The 27,678-nt window shown below is 53.1% G+C and overlaps 1 protein-coding gene across 2 annotated transcripts; it reads right to left on the reverse strand.

The window, feature by feature from the left end:
- Window positions 1-873: 873 nt before the first annotated feature.
- On the reverse strand, window positions 874-27,168 carry Stx1a (syntaxin 1A). 2 transcript variants are annotated; one of them, XR_009591444.1, is made up of 10 exons: window positions 27,028-27,168; window positions 14,061-14,138; window positions 13,747-13,846; window positions 10,045-10,119; window positions 9,344-9,417; window positions 9,135-9,243; window positions 8,809-8,882; window positions 6,395-6,532; window positions 2,557-2,749; window positions 874-2,184 (listed from the first exon to the last, which is right to left on the reverse strand). XR_009591444.1 is itself a non-coding variant. In XM_021664520.2 (10 exons), exons 1-10 carry the CDS (start codon window positions 27,055-27,057, stop codon window positions 2,107-2,109), a joined length of 867 nt encoding a protein of 288 aa, XP_021520195.1. In that variant the 5' UTR covers window positions 27,058-27,168; the 3' UTR covers window positions 874-2,106. The 2 variants fall into 2 exon arrangements, 1 of the variants encoding a protein (XP_021520195.1); XM_021664520.2 differs by having other exon boundaries at window positions 2,557-2,667.
- Between the last annotated feature and the right edge of the window lie 510 nt (window positions 27,169-27,678).

Here is a 27,678-nt window from a genome sequence, read left to right on the forward strand (position 1 = left end):
TATGTCTCGGGTTCCTCTGTGGGGAACCACTCCATGGCTCCCAGGCAGGAACTGGAACCACATTCTGACTTGCGAAGGCCACAGGTGGGCCCTTTAGTGGGGACTCATCTTGCATGTCATGTCATGCAGGGTTGGGAATAGAGTTTGGGAGTCAGTGTGTCTACTGCCTCAGGTCTCTGCCTTTTGCCTCAGGTTAATATCTTGGCACTTGGTGTGGCAGGCTCTGGGCTGTGGTGTCCACCAGGCTGAGGATATTCGATGGATATGTTCTGTGAGCCCTAAGAGGGAGACAAGGCCTGAACATGGCATAGCAGGAAGGTGCTGAACAGGGAGGGCAAGGAGCCTAAGGCCTTGCCCCATCTCCCAAGGGCCAGATCCAAGACCTTGGCTCACCAGGTACAATTCCTGCCATGCAAAGGAGGCATTGAGATTCCCAGAGCCCACATGAAACTGGACACAGTATTGATGCTAGACACGAGTTAGGCAGAATTCCCCCAAACTCACACATCAGTGATACACAGTGGATGAAAGATCTTGCCTGCCTTGAACAGGGTAGAAGGTGAGGACCAAAGCCCAAAGTTGTCCTTGGATCTCCCCACACATGTAAGGGGCCGGACAGACGACTCAGTGATTAAGAGCATGTACTGCTCTTCCAGAGGACCAGAGTGGGTTTCTACAGCCCACACTGGGAGCGCATGACCAGCTACAGTTCCAGGTCCGGAGGGTTCACTTCTGGCCTGCACGGGCAGCTATACTCACACACACACACCTGGCAGGACAGCACTCCCTTTTAATCCCAGCACCCAAGAAGCAGAGCAGGTGGATCTCTGAATTGGGAGTCAGCCTTAACATAGTAAGTTCCAGAACAGCCACTACAGATACAAATGTTTATTCTACATAAAAATCTCACAAAACGGGCAGCTGGTTTTACCAGGACCTTTGGTGATGGGGTGGAGGGAGGTGGCCATGAGAGAAGGCAGCACGGACAGTGGTCACAGTCACTGGGCAGGAGCAAAGCTGAGGGAAAGGGGCACACAGACATGCCCCAACTCCTGCTGCATGCACTCGCATGCACACTCCTTGCCTGTGGACGAGAAAAAGGGTCCTGGGGCAGGGGGTACATTTTTTTTTTTGGACTGTGAGAAGCCCCAAGATGGCAGGGGAGGGAAGTGGGGAGTTCCCTCCCAGGGTGGCTGCTGAATACTGCATCCAGTACACCTGACACCACGTGGCACGTTAGTGGGAGACAGGGCAGGGAGACTGCAGGCCCAAAGTGACACCTGGCTTTCAGAGCACAGAGAGCAGGGAATGACTGTCTCCAACATGCAACTCCAGCCACGACTCAACATGCCTGTCAGAGACGGCGGGCAGAGGCCTGTGGCCTGCTCCACCCCTCCAGCTCAAAGATGGCACCACCAAGCTTCTTGCAGCAGGTCAGTAGGCTCAAGCCCAGGCCAGGGACATGACTCCTAGGCTATAGTAAGGACAGCTGAGGCCAGTGACACTGTCAGGCTTTGCCCAAAGTGGAGGGTACTGGGTGCTCGTAACCCACCAGCAGTGTGGCACCCTGAGCCTCCTGGCAGTGGGCAGCTCACAAATACTCAATGTTGAGCTATCCCTCGGGACATTCCCTCCCCTAACCTGAAAAGCAGCACCATGTGACCAGCTGGACCCCACCCTCTAGGTGCCTTGGCATGGTGGGGAGAGCTGGAGAAGCCAGAGGGGAGGGCAGGTGAGGGCAAGGGTCAGGTCCAGAAAGAAGCCTGAGTCCTAGGGAAGGGTGGACCCCAGGCCTGAAGAAAGGCGGACCTGGCCAGGGCCTGAGTCTTACCCACACCGACTTATTCCCAGCCCCTCTGGCTATTCCCAATCCTGCTCCCCTCTACCTCCTGGACAGACACACACTGTCACAAGATCATGCACACGACACGGCTTGGGGCAGGGTGGTGGGAACGGGAGCCTCATGGCAGAGAGGGAGCAGTGTGGGATGAAGGGAAAGGGCTCCCAGCCAAAAGGCAGGAGTCAGGAAGGGCAACCCAGCTAGGTGCAGCAGCCAGGGACCTCCTCGGGAACCCATCCAGAATGGAGCGGTGGGCAGCGCGATTTTTATCCAAAGATGCCCCCAATGGTGGAGGCGATGACGATGCCCAAGATCACACAGCAGATGATGATCATGATCTTCTTCTGCAGGGAGACAAGGGCAGGCCTCAGAAGAGCAGTGCAGTTACCGCAGGGGAGGGGCCAGGATGGGGCTCATGCTGTCACTCAGCTGTGGAGTGGCTGCCCCAGTGAGGGGTTAGGGTGGCTCAGCAACAGATCTTTTGTCTAACGTGTGCTAGATTCTAGGTTCCATCCCCAGTATGGGGGAGAGGAAATGAGGGTAGAGGTCTAGGAGAGTCAGGACTAGAAATAGGTGATGGCATAGAATAGGTTGTTGATGGAGAAGTAAAGACTATGGCTGAAATTTCTGAAGACAGGAGTGAGGCAGGTAGGGAGGAGCGTCCCATAGTCTGGGGCCTCTCCGGGGCCTGGGCATGGGCAGAGCTGGCTACTGACCCTGCGCGCCTTGCTCTGGTACTTGACGGCCTTCTTGGTGTCAGACACGGCCCTCTCCACATAGTCCACAGCGTGCTCCACATTGTACTCGATCCTGTCAATCATCTCCCCCTGCAGGACAGGGGTACCCGTGGTCTAGGCTTCCCTCCTCAGAACCAGAAGGGAGCTCAGGGTCGGGATTCGAGAAGGTACCCTGAAGTGCGAGAGAGAGAGAGAGAGAGAGAGAGAGAGAGAGAGAGAGAAGAGAGTTGTGAGGAGGGCGTACAGCTTCTCACCTGTGCCCCAGGCCTGGCACCTGGCCAGGGCATCCTGAGTACAAGACATGCCAGGAGCAGCTCCCACTTTCCCCAAACAGCAGCCATCCTGGGTGGAACTGGCCATGCAGTCTCAGGCAAGGGGGAGGACTATGCAGCTGGGCCCCTAGGAAGTGGACAATGCCAGGCAAAGGGAAGGTAGGAGTGGGTGGGTTGCAGTCTGAGCCTGCCCTGGCCAAGGCTTGCCAGGTGAGCATGGGCAAGCCTCTACTCTTTCCTTAGTGACCCTCTGGCCAGCCCACAGTCCTCTTTGGGTCCCACGGTCTTCACCTGACTGTGACACTGCCTCACAAGACTTACAGCAATGTTGGGTCTGTCTGCTGCTTCTCCTCATGGCTTCTCCTCAGGACATAGCAGCAGATCCTCAGACCTCCCCACTGCTTAAGGTTATGTCACACCTACCCCTAGCATCCCTGGGCTAGCTAGGCAGGATGTGTGAGCCTAGCATTCAGGAAGCTGAGGAAGAGGATCAGGAGTTCAAGGCTAGCCTGGGCTACAAAGTTAGACACTTTATTACAAAGGTAAAGAAATCACAAAACACACAATGGCTCCCCAAGACCATAACCAAAACAGACAAACAGTGCCAATAACAAAACCTCAACCAAGCCAGGTGTGGTGATACAGCTAAAATCCTAGCACTGTGGAGTTTAATGTCTAGCTTGGGCTAAATAGCGAGATTGTCTCACAAAGGCAGAACAAAACGAAATAAAAACTACAGCTCAGTGCTGTGGGGTGGTGGTGAACACCTTTAATCCCAGCACTCGGGAGGCAGAGGCAGGTATATCTCTGTGAGTTCAAGGCCAACATGGTCTATAGAGTGAGTTCCAGGACACCCAACACTCCACAGAGAAACCCTGTCCCTAAAAACCAAAACAAACTAAAAATCAAACTAAAAATCTACATCAACAAAGCCAGACATGGTGGCTCACCCCTGCAATCCCAACACTCAGGAGGCTAAGGGAGGAAGATCACCTTAGGCTTGAGGCCAGCAGGCTGTGGAGGAAGACCCTGTCTCAAGACAAAAGCAAAGGGCTGGAGATGGAGCTGGGTTACAATCTGTCATGGTTGCCAAGAACGCAGGAAGCCCTGGTGTCAACGGATTTACTGGCACACACTTGCGATCACATCATTTGGGAAGTAGAGGCAAGAGGACAGGTAGGTAGTTCAAGATCCAGGAGGTGAGATGGCTCAGGGGAGAAAGCTGATTGCCGCCAAACCTGAGTCCAACCCTTGGCCCCATGTGACAGAAAAAGAGAACTGACTCCTGCAATCTCAAATATACACAGACACAGACACTGACTGGCACACACACACAGATGTGAAAGTTGTTGTTTTAATAAAAAGCTCACAGTTGGGCTGGAAAGATGGCTCGGCAGTTATGAGCACTTGTGGCTCTTGTGGAGGGCACTGCTTCAATTCCCAGCACCCACATCCATCTATATCTCCCAAACATCCAAATCTCCAGTCCTAGGGGATCAGACACCCTCTTCCGGCCTGGCCTCTACGCGCCCCAGACACATAGTGTACAGACATGTAAGCAGACAAAACATACATACACATTAAAATAATAAATTTTCAAATTTTTTTTAAATTCAAGGTCAGGCTGGTGAGATGGCTCAGCGGTTAAAACACTGGCTGTTCTTTTAGAGGTCCTGAGTTCAATTTCCTGTAACCACATGTGACTCACAACCATTTCTAAAGGGATCTAATGCCCTTTTCTGGTTTGTAGGTATACATGTAGACAGAGCACTCATACATTAAAAAAAAAGAAAATACACAGATTAAAACAGAACGTTCAAGGTCGTCATAAGCTGCATATCAAGCTAGCATGGCATATATGAGACTGTCTAAAATCACCCCCAGTGAGAGCCAAATAAAAAATAAAACAAAGAAAGAAAGCCGGGTAGTGGTGGTAACACACCTTTAAGTCCAGCACTGGGGAGGCTGAAGCAGGTAGATCTGAGTTTGAGACCAGCCTTGTCTAAAGAGTGAGTTCTAGGACAGCCAAGGCTACACAAAGAAACCCTGTCTCGAAAAACCAAAAAAGAGGGCTGGAGAGATGGCTCAAGACGTTAAGAACACTGGCTGCTCCTCCAGAGGTCCTGGGCTCAATTCCTGGCACCCACATGGAGGCTCACAGCCATCTATAACGGGACCTGATGCTTTTCTGTCATGAAGGCACTCACATCATACATATATCATACATACATACATACTTTAAAAAAAAAAAAAACAGAAAGGAAGGAAGGAAGGAAGGAAGGAAGGACAAAAGCCAGGTGGTGATGGCACACAACTTTTAATTCCAACACTCAGGTGGCAGAGGCAGGCAGATCTCGTGATTTCTGGGCCAGCCTGGTCTACAAAGCCAGTTCCAAGATAGGCAGGGTTCCACAGAGAAACCCTGTCTCGAAAAACAAAACAAAGAAACAACCAAGACCCAGATAAAAGAACAGCCTCACTCTCCTATTCAGACACAGCAGTCACCACCTCATCTCTCCCCAGCTTTGCCTTGGCCTTGACCATCCCAGAGTCCCGCAGACTTCCTTTCTCTTCAAGTTTAGCCTCTTGCTGAGCCCCTGGCCCTGTTGGTCCCTGAGCCAGGCACTGCTCACTTCTGGAAGGCCTCCTTGCTGGTCCCTTACAACCATAAATGCGTGTCCATGAGGAGCAGAGGAAGCCTCAGGTAGGTGAAGTCCCAGCACTCGGGAGGGAGAAGCAATTACATCTTAGGAGTTCAAGGCCAACTTGGTCTATATAACAAAAGGCTGTCTCAAGAATAAAAAGAAAGAAAAACAAACTTGCAATGGAAGTCAGGTAATGGGGCTGTAATGGCTCAGTTGACAAGTATCTCAGTTTGGATCCCCCAGTACCTATGTAAAAAGCTAGGCATAGTGGCACATGACTGTAACCCCACTTCTGGGAGGCGGAAACAAGAGGATCTGAGGCCCACTGGCCAGCCAGTGTAGCTGATTTGGTGAGCTTTAGATTCAGCAAGAGACCCTGCTTCAAAGAAATAAGGTACACACGCTCTCTCGCGCGCACACACAATCTCAGGTTTTAGTTTACAATTTTGTTTTAGGTTCCCTGAGGCTCAGTCCACAGGCTGAACACGCCTACCTAGAACTCTCCTGAGATCCCAGCACCCCTGGAGAATATTCCACTTGTTCTATATAGATGCTGCACTACCCTTTCTTACCCGGTAGCCATTCCCTCACGTAAGCACTGCTCAGTTGCCCTGTTCATTGCCTTCTGCTTCTAGCAAGGCAGCCAGTCCATAGCAGACCCCTGACATAGTTCATGAAGCCAGGACAGGGCTGGGGTGAGGGTCGGGGCCATGCAGGGCCTGGGGGAATCAAGCAGAGCCATGCAACAGGATCCCTGGAGGTCATCATAACAGTCTGTGGTTACCTGAAGACACTGTCCCTCCCGAGCAGGGCAGCATGTTGGGTGGAAAGGGAGGGGGTTAGTGTGGCCCTGGCTGCCGCTGGGGACCAGAGGTCACTGGGGAAGAGGGCAGCACTCACCTGGCTCTCCACCAGCATGGCCATGTCCATGAACATATCGTGCAGCTCCCGGATGCTGTTCTCCAGCTTGATGATCTCACTGTGTCTGGTCTCGATCTCGCTTAGGGCCTGCTTCGAGATGCTGGAGTCCATGATGATCTGGAGGACACAGCGGTGATACACTGATGCTACCCAGAAGGGCTGGGCTGGGAGGGTGAGGGAGGCTGTCTTGTTTTGTTTTAAAATCTAGATGTATGTGTTTGGGTACAGGCAGATGAACGTGGTGCCCGAGAAGGGCAGAAGAGGGTGCCGGAGCCTGTGGAGCTGGGGTTACAGGCGGTCCTGAGTTGTCAGACCTGGGCGTTGGGACCCAAACTCACTGTATTCCAGAAGAGCTGCAGGACCCTTAGCCACAGCCATTTCTCCAGGCTAGATGGTTAATTTTGTCAATTTGACATTCCCATCTCAATGAGGTTAGCTAGGGGGTAACTGGCGTGACGAGATCCAGGCCACAGTGAGTGGCCCCATTCCCTACACACAAGAACCCAGACTATTAAGAAGCTAGCCTGGCACCTCGCTTGCAAACGTTTGTTCTCTGCTTTGACCGTGAAGCGACTAGCTGCCTCAAGCTTCTGTGAGCTAAAACATGACCCATGTCCTCTGAGTTGCTTTCTGTCGGGGCTTTTATCACTACAACAGAAACGAAACTAGAATAGGGGCCAAGGAGGAAGGCAGCTGGGATGAGCGGAGGTTTCCAAGAAGCCGCAGGCGCAGCCTTTCCAACCTCCTGTTTGGCACTGATGCTATTTGGTTTCTGTGATTCAGTTCCTGCTTGAGATGAGGAGCCGAGCTCAGCAAGCGACTGTCTCATCAGGGCAGGCGTGGTGGCGTGCACCTCTGATCCCAGCACCTGGCAGGCTGTGAATCTCTGAGTTCTAGACCAGCCAGGCCTACGCAAAAATAGCCAGGCTACACAGTAAGACCCTGTTGCAAATAAAATAATAATAAAAAAAAATAAAACATAAAACATAAAAAATAAAAAAGAAGAAAAAAGAAAGAAAAAGTTATTCAAGACAGGATTTCTTTGTGTGGCTTCTCTGGCCTTGAACTCAGAAATCTGCCTCCTTCTGCCTCCTGAGTGTTGGGATTAAAGGTCTGTGCCACCATGGACTGGCTTGCAATTTTTTTTTTTTATTACATACTTCTATCATGTGTGTGTGCATGCAAGTATGCCCAACAGTACATAAGTGGAAGCCAGACAGGAGTCACTTTTTTCCTTTCACAAAGGGAGTCTGGGAATTGAACCAGGTAGTTAGGTTTGGTGCTAAGTGCTTTTACCTGCTGAGGCATCCTGTTGGCCCTGGTTGTGTTGAGACGTGGCCTGGAACTAGCTATGTAGTCAGATGACCTGAAACTCCTGATCCTCCTGCCTCTACTTCTGTAGTGCTAGGATCACAGGCCTGCAACCATGCTGGGTTTAAGAAAGTGCTGGGAACTGAACCCGAGGCTTCCTGAGTGGCAGGCCAGAACTTTCACTGAGCTACAGTTCAGTCCTGTTTTAAGGGTTTTCTAAACATTTTTATTCTTTTATTTGTGTATGTGCAGACATGTGCACCAATTGGAACACACGCAGAGGCTGGAAAAGGTGTGCTCTACCTCGCCATTTTTTTTTTTTAATGTTTTTACATCTGTCTTCAGTTACTTGCATGTGAGGGAGTGTATGCACACCACAGCCTGTACTCGGAGACGACTTGGGGAAGCCAGTTCTCTCTCTCCTTCTAGGTCGAAGGCTCGGTCGAAGGCTTAGCAGCAAGCTCCTTTCCCCTCTTAGCCATCCTGCCAGCCCTGCCTCTGACACAGTCTTTCTCACTGAACTAGAAACGCAGCTTTTTGGTTAGGGTGGCTGGTCAGCAAGCTCTCGGCTTTACACTGGGTCTGCCTTCCCGATGCTGGAGCTGTAGCCACTTACAGGGTCTCACACTGCCCCCGCCCATCCTACTCTGTGCTGTGTGGCCAAGGACGAAAGCGCCTAAACGCCTTCATTTCCCCCCCCCACTCCGTGCTGGGTGACACGTGTGCAGTAGCACACCGCCTGGTTTACACACGTGCCTGGCTGTCCTGGAACCGGCAGAGATGCTCTTCCTTCAGCCTCCCCAGTGCTGGGGTTACAGTGTGAGGCGTCAGGCCTTGCAGCAAGCTCCTTTACCTGAACCAGGTTACCCTGAACACCTCTTGATTTTCACTTTTGCCACTGCCGTTTATGTGACCCTCACTCTGCCCCCCCCCCTTGAGACTCAGGCTTTCTCGAAGGTCTGTCTCTTCTGGGTGCTGCATTCAAACATTGCCCTGCCCCTGGGCTTGGCACACACACTGCGCAGAGGCAGAGGGATGTGGCATGGGTCCTGTTAACGGGAGGGGGGTTCATTCATACTCACCCCGGAGGCGAAGATGGCAGGGTTCCCACTCTCCAGCATGTCTTCTAACTCCTCACTGGTGGTGGTGCGGCCAGCTGCGGGTGGGAGTGCAGGAGCTTCCAGGAGCCAGCCGAAGCCCCGCCCTCAACCCCACCTCTAGCTCCAAGCCCCACCCCCAAGGCCCTTCCGGATGGCCCCGGCCCTCCAACCCAGGCCATACCTCAGCACAAGGTCCTACTCTCGCCCAAGCCCCACATCGAGGCTCTGCTCATGGTAGCACCCCTCCAGCCTAAACCACACCCGACGCCACAGGCCCCCTCCCAGCCCAGCCCCTGGCCCCGGCTCACTGATCTCCAGCTGCCTCTGGATGCGCCCCTTGCAGCGCTCTCGGTAGTCGGACTGCGTGGCGTTGTACTCGGACATGACCTCCACAAACTTTCGGGACAGCGTGGAGTGCTGGGAGTCGGGGGAGGGGAGACAGGGGGGCCGGTAGGTAGCGGGCTCCACAGGGGTCCCAGGGACTCCGGGGCCCGCCCACCCTTGCCCGCAGCCGCACCTGCGTCTTCCGGATCCTCAGGTCGGCTGACGAGCGGTTCAGACCTTCCTCCTGCTCGATGCTCTGCTCGATGCCTGGGGGGGGGGGGGGAACAGCTTAGCAGTGTCCCGCCCGCCCCCAAGCATCGGACCCACTCACAGCATCCAGGACTCCCCTCCCCACCCCACCGGATCCCTGGAGCGAGGCCTCTGCCGGTGACACTAGGGATGGGGTCACATGGACATTGGTCCACAAGGGTCCTTCCAGCTGGGAGGTGTGTGCAGCTGTGTGCAGTCGTGCGTGAGCCCACACACACGTGAGTACCCACGGTGTCACGTGCACCCAGATGTACCTGCTCCGCCGCGCCTGTCAGCTCAGGACAGGAAAGGGAGGGGGGGCACAGGTGTCTGCAGGACATGGCCTTTAATTGGCCACGGCCACAGGACATGCATGCATGTTTGTGAAGCTCTGCATGAATGCTCTTCGGGTGGGATTTTTTAATTAAAAAAAAGTTTTTATTATTCTATATAATTCTCATATAGCCCAGGCTGTCCTCGAACTACATAACCTAGGCTGCGCTGATCCTCATACCTCACTTTCTGAGATTTCAGGTATGAGCCTCCACACCCTATGGGGTTCCGTGAAGCGAATTCAGGGCTTCATGGAGGCCGCACAAACTCTGCATCAACTGAGCCACGGCCCCAGCCACCAGAGGAACTTACTCTTTAACTTGGAGCGAACTTTGTTTGCTGTCTTCTTAATGTCCGACATGAGCTCCTCCAGTTCCTCCTTGGTCTCTACGGGGAGAAGGGGAGGGGCCGTGACAGGCGGTGTGCTTACTGTGGTTTCCTCCTCTTCCTCCGACCCAGCCGCTAGCAGCAGGCACGGGATGGGGCCCTCTGGACAGCTCCCAGCCTGTGGTCTCCTCTCTTCCTGGCTAGGTCTGTCTGCCTTCCCCCTCCCCGTCCCACTGCCTTCCAAGAAGTGGTCCTCCTCCGCCGCTGCCTCCCCCAGCCCCTGCAGTAACAGATGGGGCTACATTTAAGGCTGGTCGGCTGCAGTTGGTGCAGGACCACTTATTTGATGGCTGCGGGGTGGGGAGAGAATGGGGCTCCTGGCTTTACCTGATGGCCCAGGAGGGGAAGCAGAAGCACACCAGGCTGGAGCAACATCTGACCTTGAACTCCTCACAAAGCAGTCCTTCCTGGGTGCTTAGCTGCCCTGAGTGGCTGAGACAGGGGGCACCCTGGTTTGGGGTGCAGTAACCCCCCACCGGGGGATGGGCTACAGCCCTGAGGGTGACAGGTCCCTGGGGATCAGGAAAGGTGAATGAAGGGAAAGGAAGGCAGTGGCTCTGTGCTGGCCTTAGCGATGACTTGGATGACGTCAGGCTGGTGAAGGCCTGGGGTGTTCAGCCAGCAGTTACCGCCCTCTCTTAGGGAAAACTGGGACCAGGTGCTAGGCGGCCACCTTTCCTACCATACACACTGGGGACAGGGCGGTTGGTGTATCAGGATGGAGAGTCACCCCCTATGAGGAATGTGACTGGGGCGGAGTAAGGGGTCTCTGCAGAGCGGAGGAGGGAGCCTTCCTCCCACGAACGCAGGGAAACTTGGTCACCAGCTGCTCTTGCTCTCAGCCTTTTTTGCTCAGACCTAAAATAGCCCAGCCGGATGGCAGCCCCTGAGGAGGGAGAGGCAGCGATGAGCTAGGAGAGCCCCCGGCCCACCGCCAGTCTCCACACTCTTCCTTAGCTCTGCCCTGTCCTTCTCCCCTCGGGAGCTCTCCTGCTCACACCCCCTCTTCAGGCCGAGCAGGGTAAGTGCGGACATGTCGCACAGGGATGCCGAGAAAAGAAGCTTCGTAGTTCCACCCCACCTCCAGCAGCCCTCCTTTCCCTTCACATACAGTCGAGCGTAGCCCAGGCTGTCCTAAAACTTGCTGTGTAGCCAAAGATGACCTTGAACTCCTAACCTCCTGTCCTCACCTAGAATGCTAGAATGGCGGTGGACATGTGCCACCAACCTCCCAATTATGTGGGGCTGGGGCCTGAACCCCAAAATTCGTGCATGCCAGTCAAGCACGCAGTCACGGAACCACAGCGAGGCTCAGTGCTTTCTTCTCCCCACATTACAGCAGCCCAGCGCACGGTGACCTAGATAATCACAGACACAGATGCGCGCGCGTCATCCCTGCCACCGTGGACAAGTCTTTAGAAGAGACAGCTGCACGCCCTTCCACTTGCCCCGGTGGTCCCTCTCCCCTGCCCTTCTCGGACATCTCCTCAGGTCCCAAACACTCCATTCTGCTTTCCCAGGGGCATGTCAAACACAGCTGTTATTGCAGCCCTTGGTTCAAACATATTGACCCAAAGGGCCAGAGGGAGCCTCTTTCTGGACCAGACGTTGAGGATGCATGATGGAGTCACATGTTTGACTTAAAAGCCTTGCTGAGGGCTGGAGAGATGGCTCAGCGGTTAAGAGCACTGCTGCTCTTCCAGAGGTCCTGAGTTCAATTCCCAGCAACCACATGGTGGCTCACAACCATCTATAGTGAGATCTGGTGCCGCGGTGCCCTCTTCTGGCGTACAGGTGTGCATGCAGGCAGAAATTGTATACATTTTATATAATAAATAAATCTTAAAGTCTTCTCGGAGTCTTTTGTGAACCACAGGGGTGGGACCTCCCAGAGGTCATAGGATAGCAAGCTTCTACGAACAGGGCCCACGGAGGGCAGGCAGGTATGGGCGGCTGGCTAGCCTGGGTCCCTGGGGTAGAGGACTGGCCAGCAGGTGCCGCAATGGGCCTGCAGCTGAAACCCTCCGGAGCAGAGGGCCTGGCTGTGGCAACCTGGTGCTCATGCATGTGGCTCTCCCCGTCCGAACAGAGCACCAGGTGTGGTGGCACACGCCCGTCATCCCAGCACATAAGAGGTGGAGACAGGCATTCACAACACAGCGAGTTCAAGACCAGCCTGGGGGTGCTGGGAGCTGGATCAGCAGGTAAAGGTGCTGGCTGCCAAGGCTGGTAACCTGAGTTCAACACCTAAGACCCGCACAGCGATGGGGAAGACTGAGGACTGAAAGTTTGAGTTGGCCTCTCCACCCGCACATGGCGCGGCTCCCCCCCCCCCCACACAAATGCAACTTTTAAAAAGAGAGAGAGGCCTGGACAGATGGCTCAGTAGTTAGTTTCGAGGACCGAGGTTCCATTCCCAGCACCCACATGATAGTTTACAACCATCCAGTTCCAGGGACACAGCGTCTTCTGATTTCATGGCACCAGGCACACAGATGGTGCACATGCATACATACTAGCAAAACACTTGTGCACATAAAATAAATATAATAATAATAATAATAGGCCAGCTTGATCTGCATGAGGAGCCTCTTTCTTGTTTTTTGGTTCTTTTTGAGACAGGGTTCCTCTGTGTAGCCCTAGTTGTTTTAGCTCTGTAGACCAGGCTGGCCTTGAACTCACAGAGATCTGCCTGCCTCTGCCTCCCTGGGAGCCCTGGGATAAAGGCGTGTGCCACCAGCGCCTGGCTGAGGCACTATCTCAGAATGTAAAAACAAGGGGATGGGTCTCTGGATGCTCTCCCAGAGGTCCTGAGTTCAGTTCCCAGCAACCACATGGTGGCTCCCAACCATCTATAGTGAGATCGGATGCCCTCTTCTGGCACACAGGCGCACATGCAGGTAGAGCACATAATATAAAATCTTAAATAAAAAGCAAGCAAAATAAAAGGCAGAGGGACAAAGGGGGCACCTGACAGCTTCCTCTGGCTCACATATGGGCACATGTACTGAACACTCACTCACATCCATGCAACACACACACACACACACACTCACAACAGAAGTGTAAAGGCCAGGTCAGGTCACGGGGCCCTGGCTAATCCTTAGCAGGACCTTGCTAGACACAGGCTGCCTGCAGAGAGAGACAGGTAAGTGACTCCCTGATGCTGAGAGAATTCAGGGCTCGGCTTCCATGCTGCAGGGCGCCAGTGCTCACAGGAAGCTCTCAGTCCGCTTGGTCTGAGAGCTACCTCAGAGTTACCATCTGCACCCCGGAAAGTCAAGGAGGGTGGAGCTTGGCTGGGCAGCCTCCAATTCATCACACAACTTACTCTCTCCCTCCTTCTGTCCAGCCAGCCAGCCACCCACCTATTCAGGGACCCTCCTTGCTAGCATCCCAGGAGGGCTGCCTGCCATTTCAGTTTCCCCATAACTGGGGAGGGTGGGGCTGGCCTGGACCTGTCTTTGTAGCTGAGGGTGACCTTGAACTTTTGGTCCTCCAGCCACCACCTGCTGGGATCACAGATGTGGACCACCATCCCCAGCCATGGCAAACCCTCACAGCAGCAGGTAAGGCCTGCTCAGTGCAAGGAGCCCCGTCTTGTGGCTGACCCCCATTCTCACTCACTCTCGTCAGGGTTGGGGGAGGCCAGGATGGCGCTGTGTTTCCGCTTCACCTCCTCAACGTTTTCGGCAATCTTGTCGATAAAGCTCCGGATCTCTTCCACCTGGGGCCCCGGGTCAGGGAGGTTAGAGGAAAACAGAGCAGGGAATCAGAGGGAAGAAGGGCCGCCACTGCGGCTGGGCAACAGCTCCTAGGGGGTTCCAAGCACGGACACGACTTTGCTAAGCATCAACCTATGCACCCTCAAACTGGCTCATGCTGAAACCCCCAGAGGGCGGGGGTGGGGAAGGAAGGCCTAGGTGCGTGAGAGTTCCCACCTGTTCGAAGAACTCGTCCATGAAGCGGTCTCGGTCCACAGTGACAGTGACATCATCATCGTCATCGCTGTCCTTGGCCTGGACAGAATTGTATACACGTGTCAGTCTCCTGGGATCCCCAAACTGTGTGTGCCAACTTCACACACAGGCACAAGGAGGCCCTTTGGCCATTTACCTCCCTTTTGGGAGTCTCTGCGCAGGAACAAGGACAGACAAACTGTCTCCCACATGCTTCCTGCCACAGTGCCATCTGCCTGTCGAGCAGGTGACAGAGGCATGTCCCCTTCCAGCAGGTAGGAAGCTTGGTTACCATGCCAGTGGTCCCTAAAGCTGAAGCCAACTGGCTGCTGTGTGAGGTAACTGAGCCCTGAGCCCCACCGGGGTCTCCAAGGCCTGACTGAATCTGCAAGCCAGCGTCTCCTAAGCTCCAGACCCAACGGTCTTTGTTTTGTTCTGTCTTTAGACGGTGTCTCACCTGTAGCCCAGGCTGAGGTTAAACCCCTGACCTCACCTCAGCCTCCAGAGTGCTTGCATTATGGGTGTGTGCCACCATGCCTGGTTCTCAATTAAAATGGAGCTCAGAGTTTCCAAGACCTATAGGTCCCAATGTCCCAAAAGCAGTCACACAAAAACCACCAATCACCAGCTAGGGAATAATTAGACTAGGCTTTTGTCTTCTGGCCATGGTCATTCTTTTTCCTTTTCCATTTTCAAATGTGTGAGTGTCTGTGTGTGATGTGCATATGTGTGTATGCATATGTGTTCATGTGTGAGTGCACATGCATGTGGAGGCCAGAAGTTGAGGTCCTCCCTTGCTTATCCACTTTATTTACTGAGGCCAGGTCTCTCAATCAAACCCAGAGCTGGCTGATCAGGTGTGGCTGGTCTTACTAGCCGGCTCTAGGGACTCCCTGCCTCCTCCTTCCCAGGCTGGAATTACAGGTGGGCTGTGACACTCATAAGACATGAGTTCTGGAGACCTGAACTCAGCTTCTCTTGCTTGTGTGGCAAGCATGTTAACTGCTGAGCAATCTCCCCAGCATGGGCCATGATCATCCTATCTAACAACACCTGAAGGCAGCCAGGATCATGAGCCGGCCAGGCCAAGGTCCTTTCCACAGTCAAGGTACACCAGCATGACCCCAGGGCAAGAACTGTCACCTACAGGGTCAGGAGCTCAGGGCTCAGCCGTGGCTCAGAACCACAAGGCAGAGGGTACTGTCTGCTCGCTCAACATGGCTCAGGTCAAGGCGCTGAGAAAGCCTGGCGCAAGGACATACCAGCCCTCCAAGACTTATGCTCTCCTGTGAAACGGGGACAGTGACAAGTGGCCGTAGGGGCAGAGGACTTAGAAGAATGAGACGCAGGCGTTTCCTTGGGCCCCATCACCTAGTCAAAGCAGGACCCACCAAATGCAAGAGGGGGCGGTTGGAAGCTTGTCTGGAGGCAGCTCCGAAGGGCCTCCTCCCGTCTAGAGCTCACACCTCCTCCCCCGGCAGCTAAAATAAGCCCCCTGACTCTGTTCCTTCTCCCCAGAGTGCCTGTGGATCACACCAGGTGGCCATCCCTCCCCCAACCTATAGACAAGGAGACACTGAGATCTATTGTCACACTTAGGGGCCATTTCTGGACCTGGAGTTGAGTCACACGGGGCACTCCCTAGGGAAACCGAGGCAAGGAACAGCCTGCAAGTTACCTATTACTAGGTAACTAGCCAGGTCCTGAGCAGTGGAATTGGGGTTCAGCCTCCTGCAAGCTCTGGGACCCAGAAAAGGATGGGGGTATAGGAAAGGTGGAATGAGAGTGGGCCGTCTCCTTTGCTTTTTTCTCATTTACTTAAAATTTTTAACTAAAAAAAAAAAAAATTACATATAATCATGGCATATACAAGTCCACATGCGTACACCATTTGTAGACAGGTACACTCCTGTAGGTCCGGAAGCAAACTGTAGGGTTTGGTTCTGGAGAGAACCATGTGGGTTCTGGGGCCTGGATTCGGGTCATCAGGTTCAGCAGCAAGCTCCTTTACCCACTGAGCCATCTTGCCTGCTCATGTAGCCCAAGGTAACCACCCAACTCATCATAAAGCTGGGGATGGCCTTGAATTCTTAATCCTTCTGCCTCTAGCTCCTGGGTGCTAGAATTACAGCCAAATACCATCATGCCCAGTTTCCAGCTCCTGTATCTGGGAATGTCCAAAGCTAGGCAGGATATTGCCTGCCTATAATCCCAACAACACTCCAGAAGCTGAAGCAAAAGGATAAGGAGTCAAGGTCATCCCCAGCTATTTGGGGAGTTCAAGGCTAGCTTGAGCTGTATAAAATGGTGCTGGAAAGATGGTTTATCAGTTAAGAGCTCATACTATTCTCATAGAGGATCAGAGCTTTGGTTCCCAGCACCCACAACAGGCAGCTCACAATCAGTGTAACTCCAGCTCCAGAGTTTCTGGCACCCTTTGCTGGACTCTGCAGGCACCTGCACTCAAGTGCACATACCCACTCAAAGACACACATATAAACTAGAAATTTTAAAATAATAAAAGCAACACTTAAACCGCTAGGCATGGTGCTGTACGCTAGTACTCAGAGAAGCAGAGGCAGGCGGATGTTTATGAGTTCAAGGCCAACCTGGTCTACAAAGCAAGTCCAGGAAAGCCAAGGCTTCACAGAAAAACCCTGTCTTGAAAAACCAAAACCAACCAAACAAAAAACGCCCGCTTAAAAAGAAGCTCAGTTGGTAAGAGGCCTAGAATGTATGAAGCCCTGGCTTCTATCCCCTACACCTCAGAACCCAAGTGCCAATCTTGCTGAGACCCCCTGCTCTACCCTTGGGACCCTTGAGGCTGGGCTAGTCCCTCTCTCTATTTCACTTGGCCATTCCTCACACAGGCACTTGACCTCTCTAGGGTCTGTGCTACTATTCTCACCATCTCCCAAGGGCTAGCCTAAACTGGAGAGTGGCATGGAAATGGCCAGACCATGTCCATGAGGGCAAAGCTGGGAAGGAACCATCTGGGGAGACCCTTAAGGTATCATTTAGAGTGGCCCCATAGCTAATCAGAAAGTGGGGGTCAGACCTCCAAGGTGTGGTAAAACCTGCCCTGGCTCTCAAGTACACTGAGGGCGAAGCCCATAGAAATCGTCCTTCCCAAGCCCCTCTGCTTCCGTCTTAATTTCCTCTAAAGCTACTAGGGTGAACATCCTGAAGACAAGCACTTCAGCCGGGAAAAAGGTTTACTTCAGCTCACAATTCTAGGTTACAGCCTATTGCTGTGGAAATGTAAGAGTGGTGGCAAGAGCTTGAAGGAGCCGTCACATTGCTGGAGAGATGTCTTGGTGGTTAAAAGCACTTGCTGCTCTTGCAGAAGACCTGAGTTCAGTTCCCAGCACCCACAAGGTGCTTCACAATCATCCACCCTCATCCAGTTCGGGACCTAAGTAATGGTACCACCCACAGTGGGCTGGGTTTTCCCATGCAAACTTAACACAGCCCCACACAGACATGCCCATGGGCCAAGCCAATACAGACCATCTGAAGGACTGAGTCTCTTCCCAAGCTGTGTCAGGTTGTCAATTAAAGCTAGCCATCAGCCAGGCAGCAGTGGCCGGCACCTTTAATCCCAGAACTCAAGATAACAGAGGCAGGTGGATATCTATGACTTTGAGGCCAGCCTGGTCTACAGAGCATTCCAGGACAGCCAGGGCTACACAGAGAAATCTGTCTCAAAAAACCAAAAACAAACAAACAAAAATAATAAAGCTAGCCATCACAACCTCCTTCCTTCAGGACTTCTCACTGGTACCCTTCTGTTTCCTTCTCCTTTCCCAGAGTCGGCCCCTATGAGCAGCTTCCTGCCTCTGCAATCCACCGGTTCCCCTGCACTTCCAATTTATCGAAACCTCCCATCCCCTTGCCCTCAGACACTGCCTTTGTCAGGGAACCCTCCCTCTTTATTAGTCTCTCACTTCTCCTGTTTCCCATACACTATTCATAGCTTGGTTGGAGCCCCAGCCATACTTTCCCACGCTCAAGGACGCGGAGAATCATTCCCCTTTGCCTCTGTTTACATGCCGCCTATGTATGACAGGACGCTCCATCACTACCTCTTCCAGACAGCATTGCTCATCTCTGGAAGGCCCTACTGCTGGCAGTCTCTTTTCGTTCCTGTGGTTTGGCTCTCCGCTATAAAGAGCCCGTTTGTGCCTTCTCCCAGGGGTGGCCCTATTAAGAGATCTGACGGTCTCACCACATTCTCCCTGCCTGCTCTTCTCTTCCCCCTGCCACTGTTACATCTCCACAATAGAGTATGCATTCCTTTCTTTCTCCAGAGGCCCAAGACTTGTTCCGTTCTGCCTCTGTCCACTGCAGTACAGAACACAAACTGAATGCTATAGTCTGAGTAGTGTCAAAAAGCTTCACGAACTCAGGCAGTGGTGGTGCACACTTCTGATCCCAACACTCAGCAGGCAGAGGCAGGCGGATCTATGAGTTCGAGGTCTCATAGATCTGTCCTGGTGTACAGAGTGAATTCTAGGACAGCCAGGGCTACACAGAGAAACCCTGTCTTGAAAAAGCCAAACAAGCAAAGCTGATCAAAATGGATGGTCCAACTCTATTAATAGAGCCAGAGAGCAGATATTGCGCAGCTGGCAAAGTGGCTCAGCAGGTCAAAGAGCTTGCCCTGATGACCTGCGTTCAATGATCTGGGTTCAATTCCTGGAATCCATATGAAAATATAAATAAAAAATAACACTGGATGCAGTGGTTATCGTCTGAGCTCTCAGCACGCTTACAGGGATAAAGGAAGTGGAGCCAGAAAAAGCTACTGGAAAGAGACATAAGCAGCCAAGCTGCCGAAATGACAGCAGAGACCCTGCCTCAGAAACAAGGTGGGGTTGGTGGGATGGCTCAGCAGGTAAAAGCACTTGCTGCAAAACCTGGTGAGCTGAGTTGGATCCCTAGAACCCGCAGAAAGGTGGATGGACAGAAGCAACTATACCAACTGTTGTCTGGAAGCTCTCAACACAGGAGCCATGGCAAGCATACACCCCTACAACATGGCTCAGAGAGAGAGAAGGAAAGAGAGACAGACAGACAGACACAAGGTATACAAAAGACAGAAAACTGAAGTATTTTTTAAAAAATTATAATCATGTAATACTCTCTTCCAAGGAAAACCCCAAACCCTTTCCTCCCCACAGTCTTTGTGTTTAGAGTAAGGAGACAAAAAGCATCTACCCTGTTTCATCTTGTTTGTTCCCCTTGGCACTCTTGGTTTTCTTGAGTCAGGGTCTTGATACACAGGGCTGGCCTCCACCTCCCTTTTTTCTGCCTCAATTTCCCTAGTACTAGGATCACAGATATGGGCCACAATGTTTCTCCCAGACACATTCTTGACCCCCAAAATATCAGGTGACGTGGCTAACCTGGCTCTCCTGGCATGCCTTCTTCCTGGGGTCTGTCTTCCTTCTTTCTTTCCTTCCTTCCCTCCCTCCCTTTCTTCCTTCCTCCCTCCCTCCCTCCCTCCCTCCCTCCCTCCTTCCTTCCTTCCTTCCTTAAAATTTATTATTTATACAATATTCTGCCTGCATATGTGCCTGCATGCCAGAAGGGGGCACCAGATCTCGTAGATGAGCCATCACGTGGTTGCTGGGAATTGATCTTAGAACCTTTGGAAGACCAGCCAGTGTTCTTAACCTCTGAGCCATCTCTCCAGCCCCCTTCCTGGTGTCTTGACTAGGATGGGCATGGTACAGGAGCAGAGTGGTTACCCACGAGCCAAGAATGTGGCTCAGCTGCCAGAGTGCTTGCTGACCAGGAATGAATAAACCGAATGTGGTGGTACATGACCACGATCTTAGCACTTGGGGTTGCAGAAGCAGGAGGATCAGGAGTTCGATACATCCTCAGCTACATAGCAAGTCTGAGGCCAGCCTGGGCTACATGAGACCTTGCCACAAACAGACGGCCCCCAGTGAGCACCCAGATATTTGCTGAGTGATTAAAGACCTCAGTGGGTGGTAATGGAAGCTGAGAGAAGGTTAGCCTTGGCTGGAGGCAGCAGCTGGACCAATGAGGTAAGTACAGACTACGGCCCAAACGGTCTTATGGACAGACATGCACAGACACCATACAGATCCTTGCTGCCAACCTGGCCAGCGTCTGCCTCCGCCCTTCTCCAGCGCCCTCTCCTCAAACTCCTAGCTTGGAACCCCTCAGCGCCCATGAGCCCCCAAACCAGAAACATGGGAACATCTTCACCCCCTTCCTTCCTTCCTTTCTTCTTTCCTGTTTTGCTCTGTGAGATAGGGTCTAGCTATGTAGCCCAGGCTAGCCTTGAATGCACAGAAATCCTCTTCCTCCACCTCCCAAACGCTGGAATTTACAGATGCCCAGTTGTGTGCCCTCCCCCATGCTCTTCCTCTCTTTTATGTATCCTAACAATGTGATTCTTCCTGGTGGGTTTGCGGATTATCCCCTGATTATTTTCGCCTTGATTCATATCCAAAATCCCTTAGGAGAGAAGTTAAAAATACTCTTCCAGGGGGCTGGAGAGCTGGCCCAGCAGTTAAGAACTCAGATTGTTTTTCAGATGACTGAGTTCAGTTCTCAGCACCCACACTGGATAGCTCACAAGGGCCTGTAACTCCAGCTCCAAGGGATCCAACACCCTCTTCTGGAATCCTGGGGCACCTGCACACCCATGCATATACCCACATACAGACATATACAAATGTACATAATTAAAATAAGGTCCTCTAGTGAGGGTCTGGAGGACTCAGTAGTACAGTGAGGGGCTGGGGTGTGGCTCAGTGGTGGAGCACCTGCCTAGAATACCCAGTGAGGGGCTGGGGTGTGGCTCAGTGATAGAGTACCTGCCTAGAATCCCCCAGTGAGGGGCTGGGGTGTAGCTCAGTGGTAGAGCACCTGCCTAGACTCCCCCAGTGAGGGGCTGGGGTGGGGCTCAGTGGTAGAGCACCTGCCTAGAATCCCCCAGTGAGGGGCTGGAGTGGTGGCTCATGGGAGAGCCCCTGCCTAGAATCCCCCAGTACATGGTTTAGTGGTAGAGCACATGCCTAGAATGAATGTATAATGCCCTCTGTTTGATCTCCAGCACTGCAAACAAACATGACAATCTCTACTGAGATCACTGTAACTAACTGCAATCCTAGGATGCAAGAGGCTGAGGCAGAAAGATCATACAAGTTTAAGGATAGCCTGGGCTACACAGCAAAATCTTGCCCCCCCCCCACAACAAAACCATCAATTAACAAACAAACAAACAAACAAAAGCTTCACACATCCTCCTTGGACAAGTGAAATGTCTCACTGGCTTGCTACCAAGAACAATGACCTAAGTTCAACCCACAGAGTGGATAAAAAGAACTGACCCCTGGCCGGGCTTGGTGGTGCACGCCTTTAATCCTAGCATATGGGAGGCAGAGGCAGGTGGATCTCAGTGAGTTCAAGGCCAGCCTGGTCTATAATGTGAGTCCTGACAGCCAGGGCTACACAAAGAAACCCTGTCTTGAAAATATAAAAAAATAAAAAAGAACTGACTTCTGTAAAGTGGCCTCTGACTCCCATAAGTACACTGTGGTTCACGTGCTTCCCTTCCAAATAGAAAATAAATAATAACACCCTCCACTTCCATTCAAGAGGCTGGCTTTGGGCAGTGGGATGGCTCAGCAGGGGAAAAACCCTTTTCACCTAAGCCTGGCAACCCGAATTAGATCGCTGGGACCCACATAGAGGTAGAAGGAGAGAATGGACTCCCTAGAGTTATTCTCCAACCCTCTGACTTTGTAACCTCCAGGAAACGTCAGGGCTGGGAGCAAGTCCTTTCCCAGCAAAGACACCAAGAAAGACAGGACCTCACCAGAGCCACTGTGGGCAGAAAGTCAGAGGCTGCCCCCAGCGGCGTTGAGGACAGCCTTCCTGGCAGAGACTCCTGTATTCCAGGACACTTTTTCTCCAGGAAGCCAGTGTGATTGCTCCGGGAGGCGCAGAGGCTGGGGAATGGCAGCGGGCCAGCCAGCAGGGTTGATTCATCTGTTGAGCCCAGCCAGCCCTGCTGTCTGCCTCCAGGCCTATTTTTCCCCCTTCCTCTTTTTAGTGACTAATCAAAGTCAATATCACTAGGTGCAGAGAGGCTCCGAGCTCCAGACAGGGTTGTCCGGAGAGAAGCCAGGCTGGGTCCCAGAAAAACAAGCTCCTAGGTTCTGCCTAGTGTCCCGTCCCCACCTCTGGGGCTACGTGAGCCCTGCAACTCCACTTCCTCTTTAAGGTCCCTTGCAGGGGCTCAGTGCCCTCCACAGACCCCAGGAAGGGGCTGTGCACCCTTAAATAACCCCTGGTTCTCCCTCAACCTTGTGTTTGTACTGTGTAAAACAGATCAGTGGTTCTCAACCTATGGGGCGTGACCCCGGGTGTCAAGTGATCCTTTCACGGGAGTTGTATATCAGGTGTCTACATTACACTTCACAACAGCAGTGAAATGACAGTTCAGAAGTAGGAACAAAAATAATTTTATGGCTGCAGGGTTGCTACAACACGAGGAGCCATATTAAAGGGCTGCAGCATTAGGAAGGTTGAGAGCGACTGGCCTAGATGGTCCTGTAAGCCACACAGATATGCATGTAGGTGCCCAAGTACAGAGGGCATTCTGGACCCTCTCCCCGGGAGCTGGAGGCGTAAGGAAACGTAACTACTCCAAACCTACTTTTGGAGACAGTATTTTGCTCACATATGTATCTGTGTACTACATGTGTGCCTGGGGCCTGAAGAGGTAAGGGGAGGGTGTCAGGTTCCCTGGGACCGGAGTCACAGTCAGCTGTGAGCCACCAGTGGGTGCTGGGAAGAGAACAGGTTCTGTCCAAGAACGACAGTGCCCTTCACCATAGAGCCATCCCTGCAGCAACCTTTATATTTTCATTTGAGACAGAGTCTCATTAGGTTGCTGTGGCTGATGTTGACCTCAGTGTAGTTCAGGCTGACCTTGAATTTGAGATCTTCCTGCCTCAGCCTCCTGAGTCACAGGGATGACAGGCATATACTGAGAGACAGCGCAGGCCTGGCACTGAAATCTTTCATTGCGGGAAGGTCTAAATTCGGCTCTCTCATCAGCTGGACCCTCCTTTTCTTTTTCTTTCTTTCTTTGTTGTTGTTTTGTTTTTTCGAGACAGAGATTCTCTGTGTAGCCCTGTCCTGTCCTGGACTTGCTTTGTAGACCTGGCTGTCCTTAAACTTGCAGAGATCCGCCTGCCTCTGCCCGGCAGAGTGCTGGGATGACAGGGTGTGGCACCTCGCCCGGCTTTGGCCCCTGGCCTCTGTCTGAGGAAACCTAGCTCCCTCGGATCTGCACTTCTTCTCATCAACTTTTAGGCTGGCTGCCCCTACTGTCCCTCTGCACCTATCCTCTCTCTGCTTCCTGTAGGCGGCCCCCTGTGTCATGCTGGCCCTGCGAGGAAGTGGCCAACGATCTGGGAACGCTCTGGGTTAGCGTGGGCAAGGCTGGTTCCAGAATTCCCCAGAAGAAAGCGAAGACCTGGGTCTGGGACTGCTGTTCAGTTGGTAGAGCTGCACAATTAGTGTGCAGAAAGCACACCCAAATCACCATGTAATGGAGTTTACAACAATGAACATCTGAAATTCCCGCACTAGGAAGGTGAAGGCGGAAAATCAGAAACTCAAGGTCATCCTCGGCTGCACAGTAAGTACAGGAGACCTTGATTCAGAAAAACAAAGAAACAAAACCGCACACACAGAAAATCAGGGTGCAGGCCTGCTCATGCATGTCTGGAATACTGATGCTAGAGAGCCACAAGACTAGACTCACAGGGCCAGTGTGGAGAAGACCCTGTCTCAAAATCAAAATAAGGGCCAACAAGATGGCTCAGCAGGTAAGGGCACTTGCCACCAAGCATGACAACTTGAGTTCCATTCCTGGGACCCACATGGAGCCAGCTGACTCTCTTGAGTTGTCCTGACCTCTATGCACATGCACCTATCCCACAATCAATCAACCATGTAAAAAGATATGATGATGATGATGATGAAGATGATGATGATAATAATAATAATCCACACAGGTGGATTGCTTATAGTTTGGGGCCACCCTTGGCTACATAATGGATTCCAGGCCAGCCTGCGATACATGGTAAACCTCTTCTGTAACAAATGAAGGGAAAGAAGGAAAAGAGGGAGACCTTTGAGCTGTGAGGACGAGGCCTCTTCATGTCACATGTCAGGGGATACCTCCCTCAACTCTCTCCCCAGCTATGTGATCCTGGGCCAGCTTTTGGCCTCTGAGGGGTTAAGCCTCTGCTCTCTGTGGGCCTACCTACAAGGCTGGGGGTAGGGGACCCTGCTGGCTCCTTCATGATGGATTTCACTGTGCAATCTGCAGAGCTGAGAGAGGTGGGGCTGAAGAAGGCTAGAGGGCTGGGACCAGCCTACAGCGCAGCAGTGAGGAACCACGCCAGCTCCTTCCCCAAGTGTGACTTTTATAAATAAGCTCCCTCTCCTTCCTTCCAAATGTGGTGGTGATGGGTGGGGGAGAAAGAGGAGGCGGAGGCAGAGGAGGAGGAAAAGGGAGGGAAGGCTGGAGCAGGCACACAGCTGCCATGTATGTCCGGCAGCATCGGTACCAGCAGCTCCATCCCTGGTGACTCTGTGTTTAACCTGACTCTTGGGTTTCGGGGGGCTCCTGCAAATCCAGTCACAATCAGAAGACTAAGGACCTCTCCTCAAGCCCCAAGAAGCTGGGCTCTGAGTTTTTCTCTTTCTCTTTCCTTACATATCCCATGCTATATAGCAACAAGATCCCAGGAGGGCTAAGAATGATGGTGAATTGCGGATCCTTCTGCCTCAACCTCCCAAGTGCTGAGATGATTGACGGGTGTGGCCCTCTACCATCTGAGCTACATTTCTAGCTCATTTCTGTCCTCTTTGCATCCCACAAACTGGAACCCCAGGCCAGGAGAGCAAGGTATCTCTAAGAATGGCAGCAGCCCACAAGACAATTCCACCCCAGCCATACTTGGAGCAACTAGACCACCATGGACGAGGCCAGCTGGCTGAGAGGTCGGTCTCCAGGGGCTTTGATGCCTGGATGGGGTGGAATGCATGTAGGGTTAGTCTGAAGCCAACTTAGTCATCCCTACATGGGGCCACCCCAGCCAGTGTTGGGGGCACAGCTCTAGGTCCAAGCTTTTTACGACCCACGCTATCTGACCCTGATCAACCACCCCTCCAAACAACAGGCGGGCCACTTCTGCCGTGCCTCAGTTTCACCTATGGCAGAGAGGCTATAGGTGAAGGCTGATAACCAAAGGCTGCGATCATACGGAAAGGCCTGTGTTCCTGGGCACTTGGTTTCCTCACATACCCCCAGCAGACACACCACGTGCCCCAAGATGGCCACAGCTATGTGCACTGCCTTTCATCACCTGGATATGCTATGTGATTCAAGCTGTCACCAGTCTGACACAGTGGTGGACGCCGCCATGTTAGCACTCGTGAAGCTGAGGCAGGGTGACTGCTTTGAGTCTAAGACCCAAATGAGCCACATAGTTCCAAGCCACCTTGGGCTACAGAGAAAGATTTTATTAAAAAAAAGAAAGAAAGAAAAATAACATAAAAACACAGGAAACTGGAGGGCAGTGAGAAGGGGCGTTAGGGGAAGTATTTAAAGGCTATATATGACATGAGAGACTGTCTATTTCCTTTGAAGTGAATGAGGCACTGGGCACCCAGCCAAGAATAATACAGGTCTGAAGGCTTGTGGGGGTCGGTTGCAGGTGGAACAAGAGGGTGGCGAGACAGGAGAACACAGATATGGCTGGTATTATGCTAGGGGGATCCAGGCCCAAATGGGGAAGCTAGGCAGAAATCACAGCCATTAGGCCAAAAGCCCCCAAACCAAACTTTCTATGAAAGGCTGTAAGTGGGGCACAAGAGGAGGGATCTAGGAAGCCACGCAGCTTGGGAGAGGAGGGGAGGGCCGCCAGAAATCAACGGGTGGGGCCCGCCAGGAGACTGCTCAGCTGGGGAATCAGGTAAAACAATCCGATAAAGCGCCCTTATTCAACCCTCCCACAGGCTAGCTTAATTTCTGTCCCTCTATGGTCCGAGGCCAGAGGAAAGACACTCCCCTGTGTGTAAGGAGAGGCGACTGGGGTCTCACGATTGAGGGATCAAGGGCTCTGAGTTAGAAAGAACCTTTCTTCAGCCGTCTACTCAACCCCAAACTCCGCCCCAAGAGCCACACCCCAGAGGCCTCCGTCACACAGGTAGGGAAATAGATCCAGGTCGCAGTTAGACCTGGAAATCCGGGAAGGGTCCGGGCAATAGGTTGCCTAGAAACTCAGAGGCGGACCAGGGGTAGGTATGGTTGAGTCCTTTAATCCAGAGCAAGCCCGGCATGCAAGCCCAGAATCCCTAACGCGACCGGGGTGGATCGGGAGCCACAGGTGATGGAAGCCACAGGTGATGGGCAGCCCCAAGAGACGGTTCCCGCAGAGGCCACCCCCACCCGGCGGCCTCGTTTCCGCAGCGCGGAATGGGGTTGGGATGGGGCTGGGAGGGGAACTCCGGACAGGGGGTGGGGGAGACGAGAGGCTCAGCCTCCAGGGGACAGTGCAAGGACGGCGACAAGCAGGCGGAGAACAGGTCACGATTTTGCATCCCGCCACCGAAACCCCATTAACAGCCCTCCAGTCGCCCCCAAACTGGAGCGCCTCGAAAAGTTCCTCAAGACCCCAGGTTCCAGCCATCAGTCCAGGTGCTGAAGAGCTCGAGTCCGTGACCCGAAGTGGATCGGAGGGGTGGGACTCCCATGGGGGTTCGGAGGTCCCCCAGGCTTGCAAGACTCCCTCCGTTCCCTTGCTGGCGCCCCGGTGGCCTGCGGGAGCCGAGTGGAAAATTGCGGGGCGCGGGGTGAGCGGCGCGCGAGGATCGGACTCACCGTGCGGAGCTCCTGGGTTCGGTCCTTCATGCTCCCGGGAGTGGCAGCAGGCGCCGGCTGCAGACGAGTGAGCCCCGCATGCGCGGATGCCGCCCCGCGGCTGCGCAGCGCCAGCCCGCGCCCCGCCCCAGTCCCTGGGACCCCCCAAGCCCAACCCCAGATGGCCACGCCCATCACCCTTCCGCGCCCGGAAAGATCCCGCCCAGGGCTCCGCCCCCGCGGGGCTCAAAGGGGTACAAACCCAGCTGTCCGGAATTGGTACCTCCTTCTCGCGTCCACTCGTGATCTCTGCCTCGATGCAGCTCCAATTCCCTCGCCTTCCCCTGCTCCAGACCCCATCTCTGCTCAGCCACCCAGGGTCCCTAACCCGCATCCTGGCCCTCAGACCCCTTCCTAGTCTCTGTATTTGCTGTGGAATCTTCCCCACTTTGTTTTAAAGCTAGAGAGGGTCTCACTGTGTAGCCGAGGGTGGCCTTGAACTCCCGCTCCTGCCTCAGCCTCAGAAGTACGGATAGGGATTTTCGGGCGTGAGCCTCCAAGACAGGAAGTCCCTTCTTGAATTGATTGTCTCAAGCCCTCAAGCATTCCCTCTCTCCCCCAAGTCAAAATCCCCTCCGTCCTGTCCTGAGATGGCTGAACTGGTGCCGTCTC

The sequence above is a fragment of the Meriones unguiculatus genome, chromosome 4 (assembly GCF_030254825.1).
Source record: "Meriones unguiculatus strain TT.TT164.6M chromosome 4, Bangor_MerUng_6.1, whole genome shotgun sequence".
NCBI lineage: Eukaryota > Metazoa > Chordata > Mammalia > Rodentia > Muridae > Meriones > Meriones unguiculatus.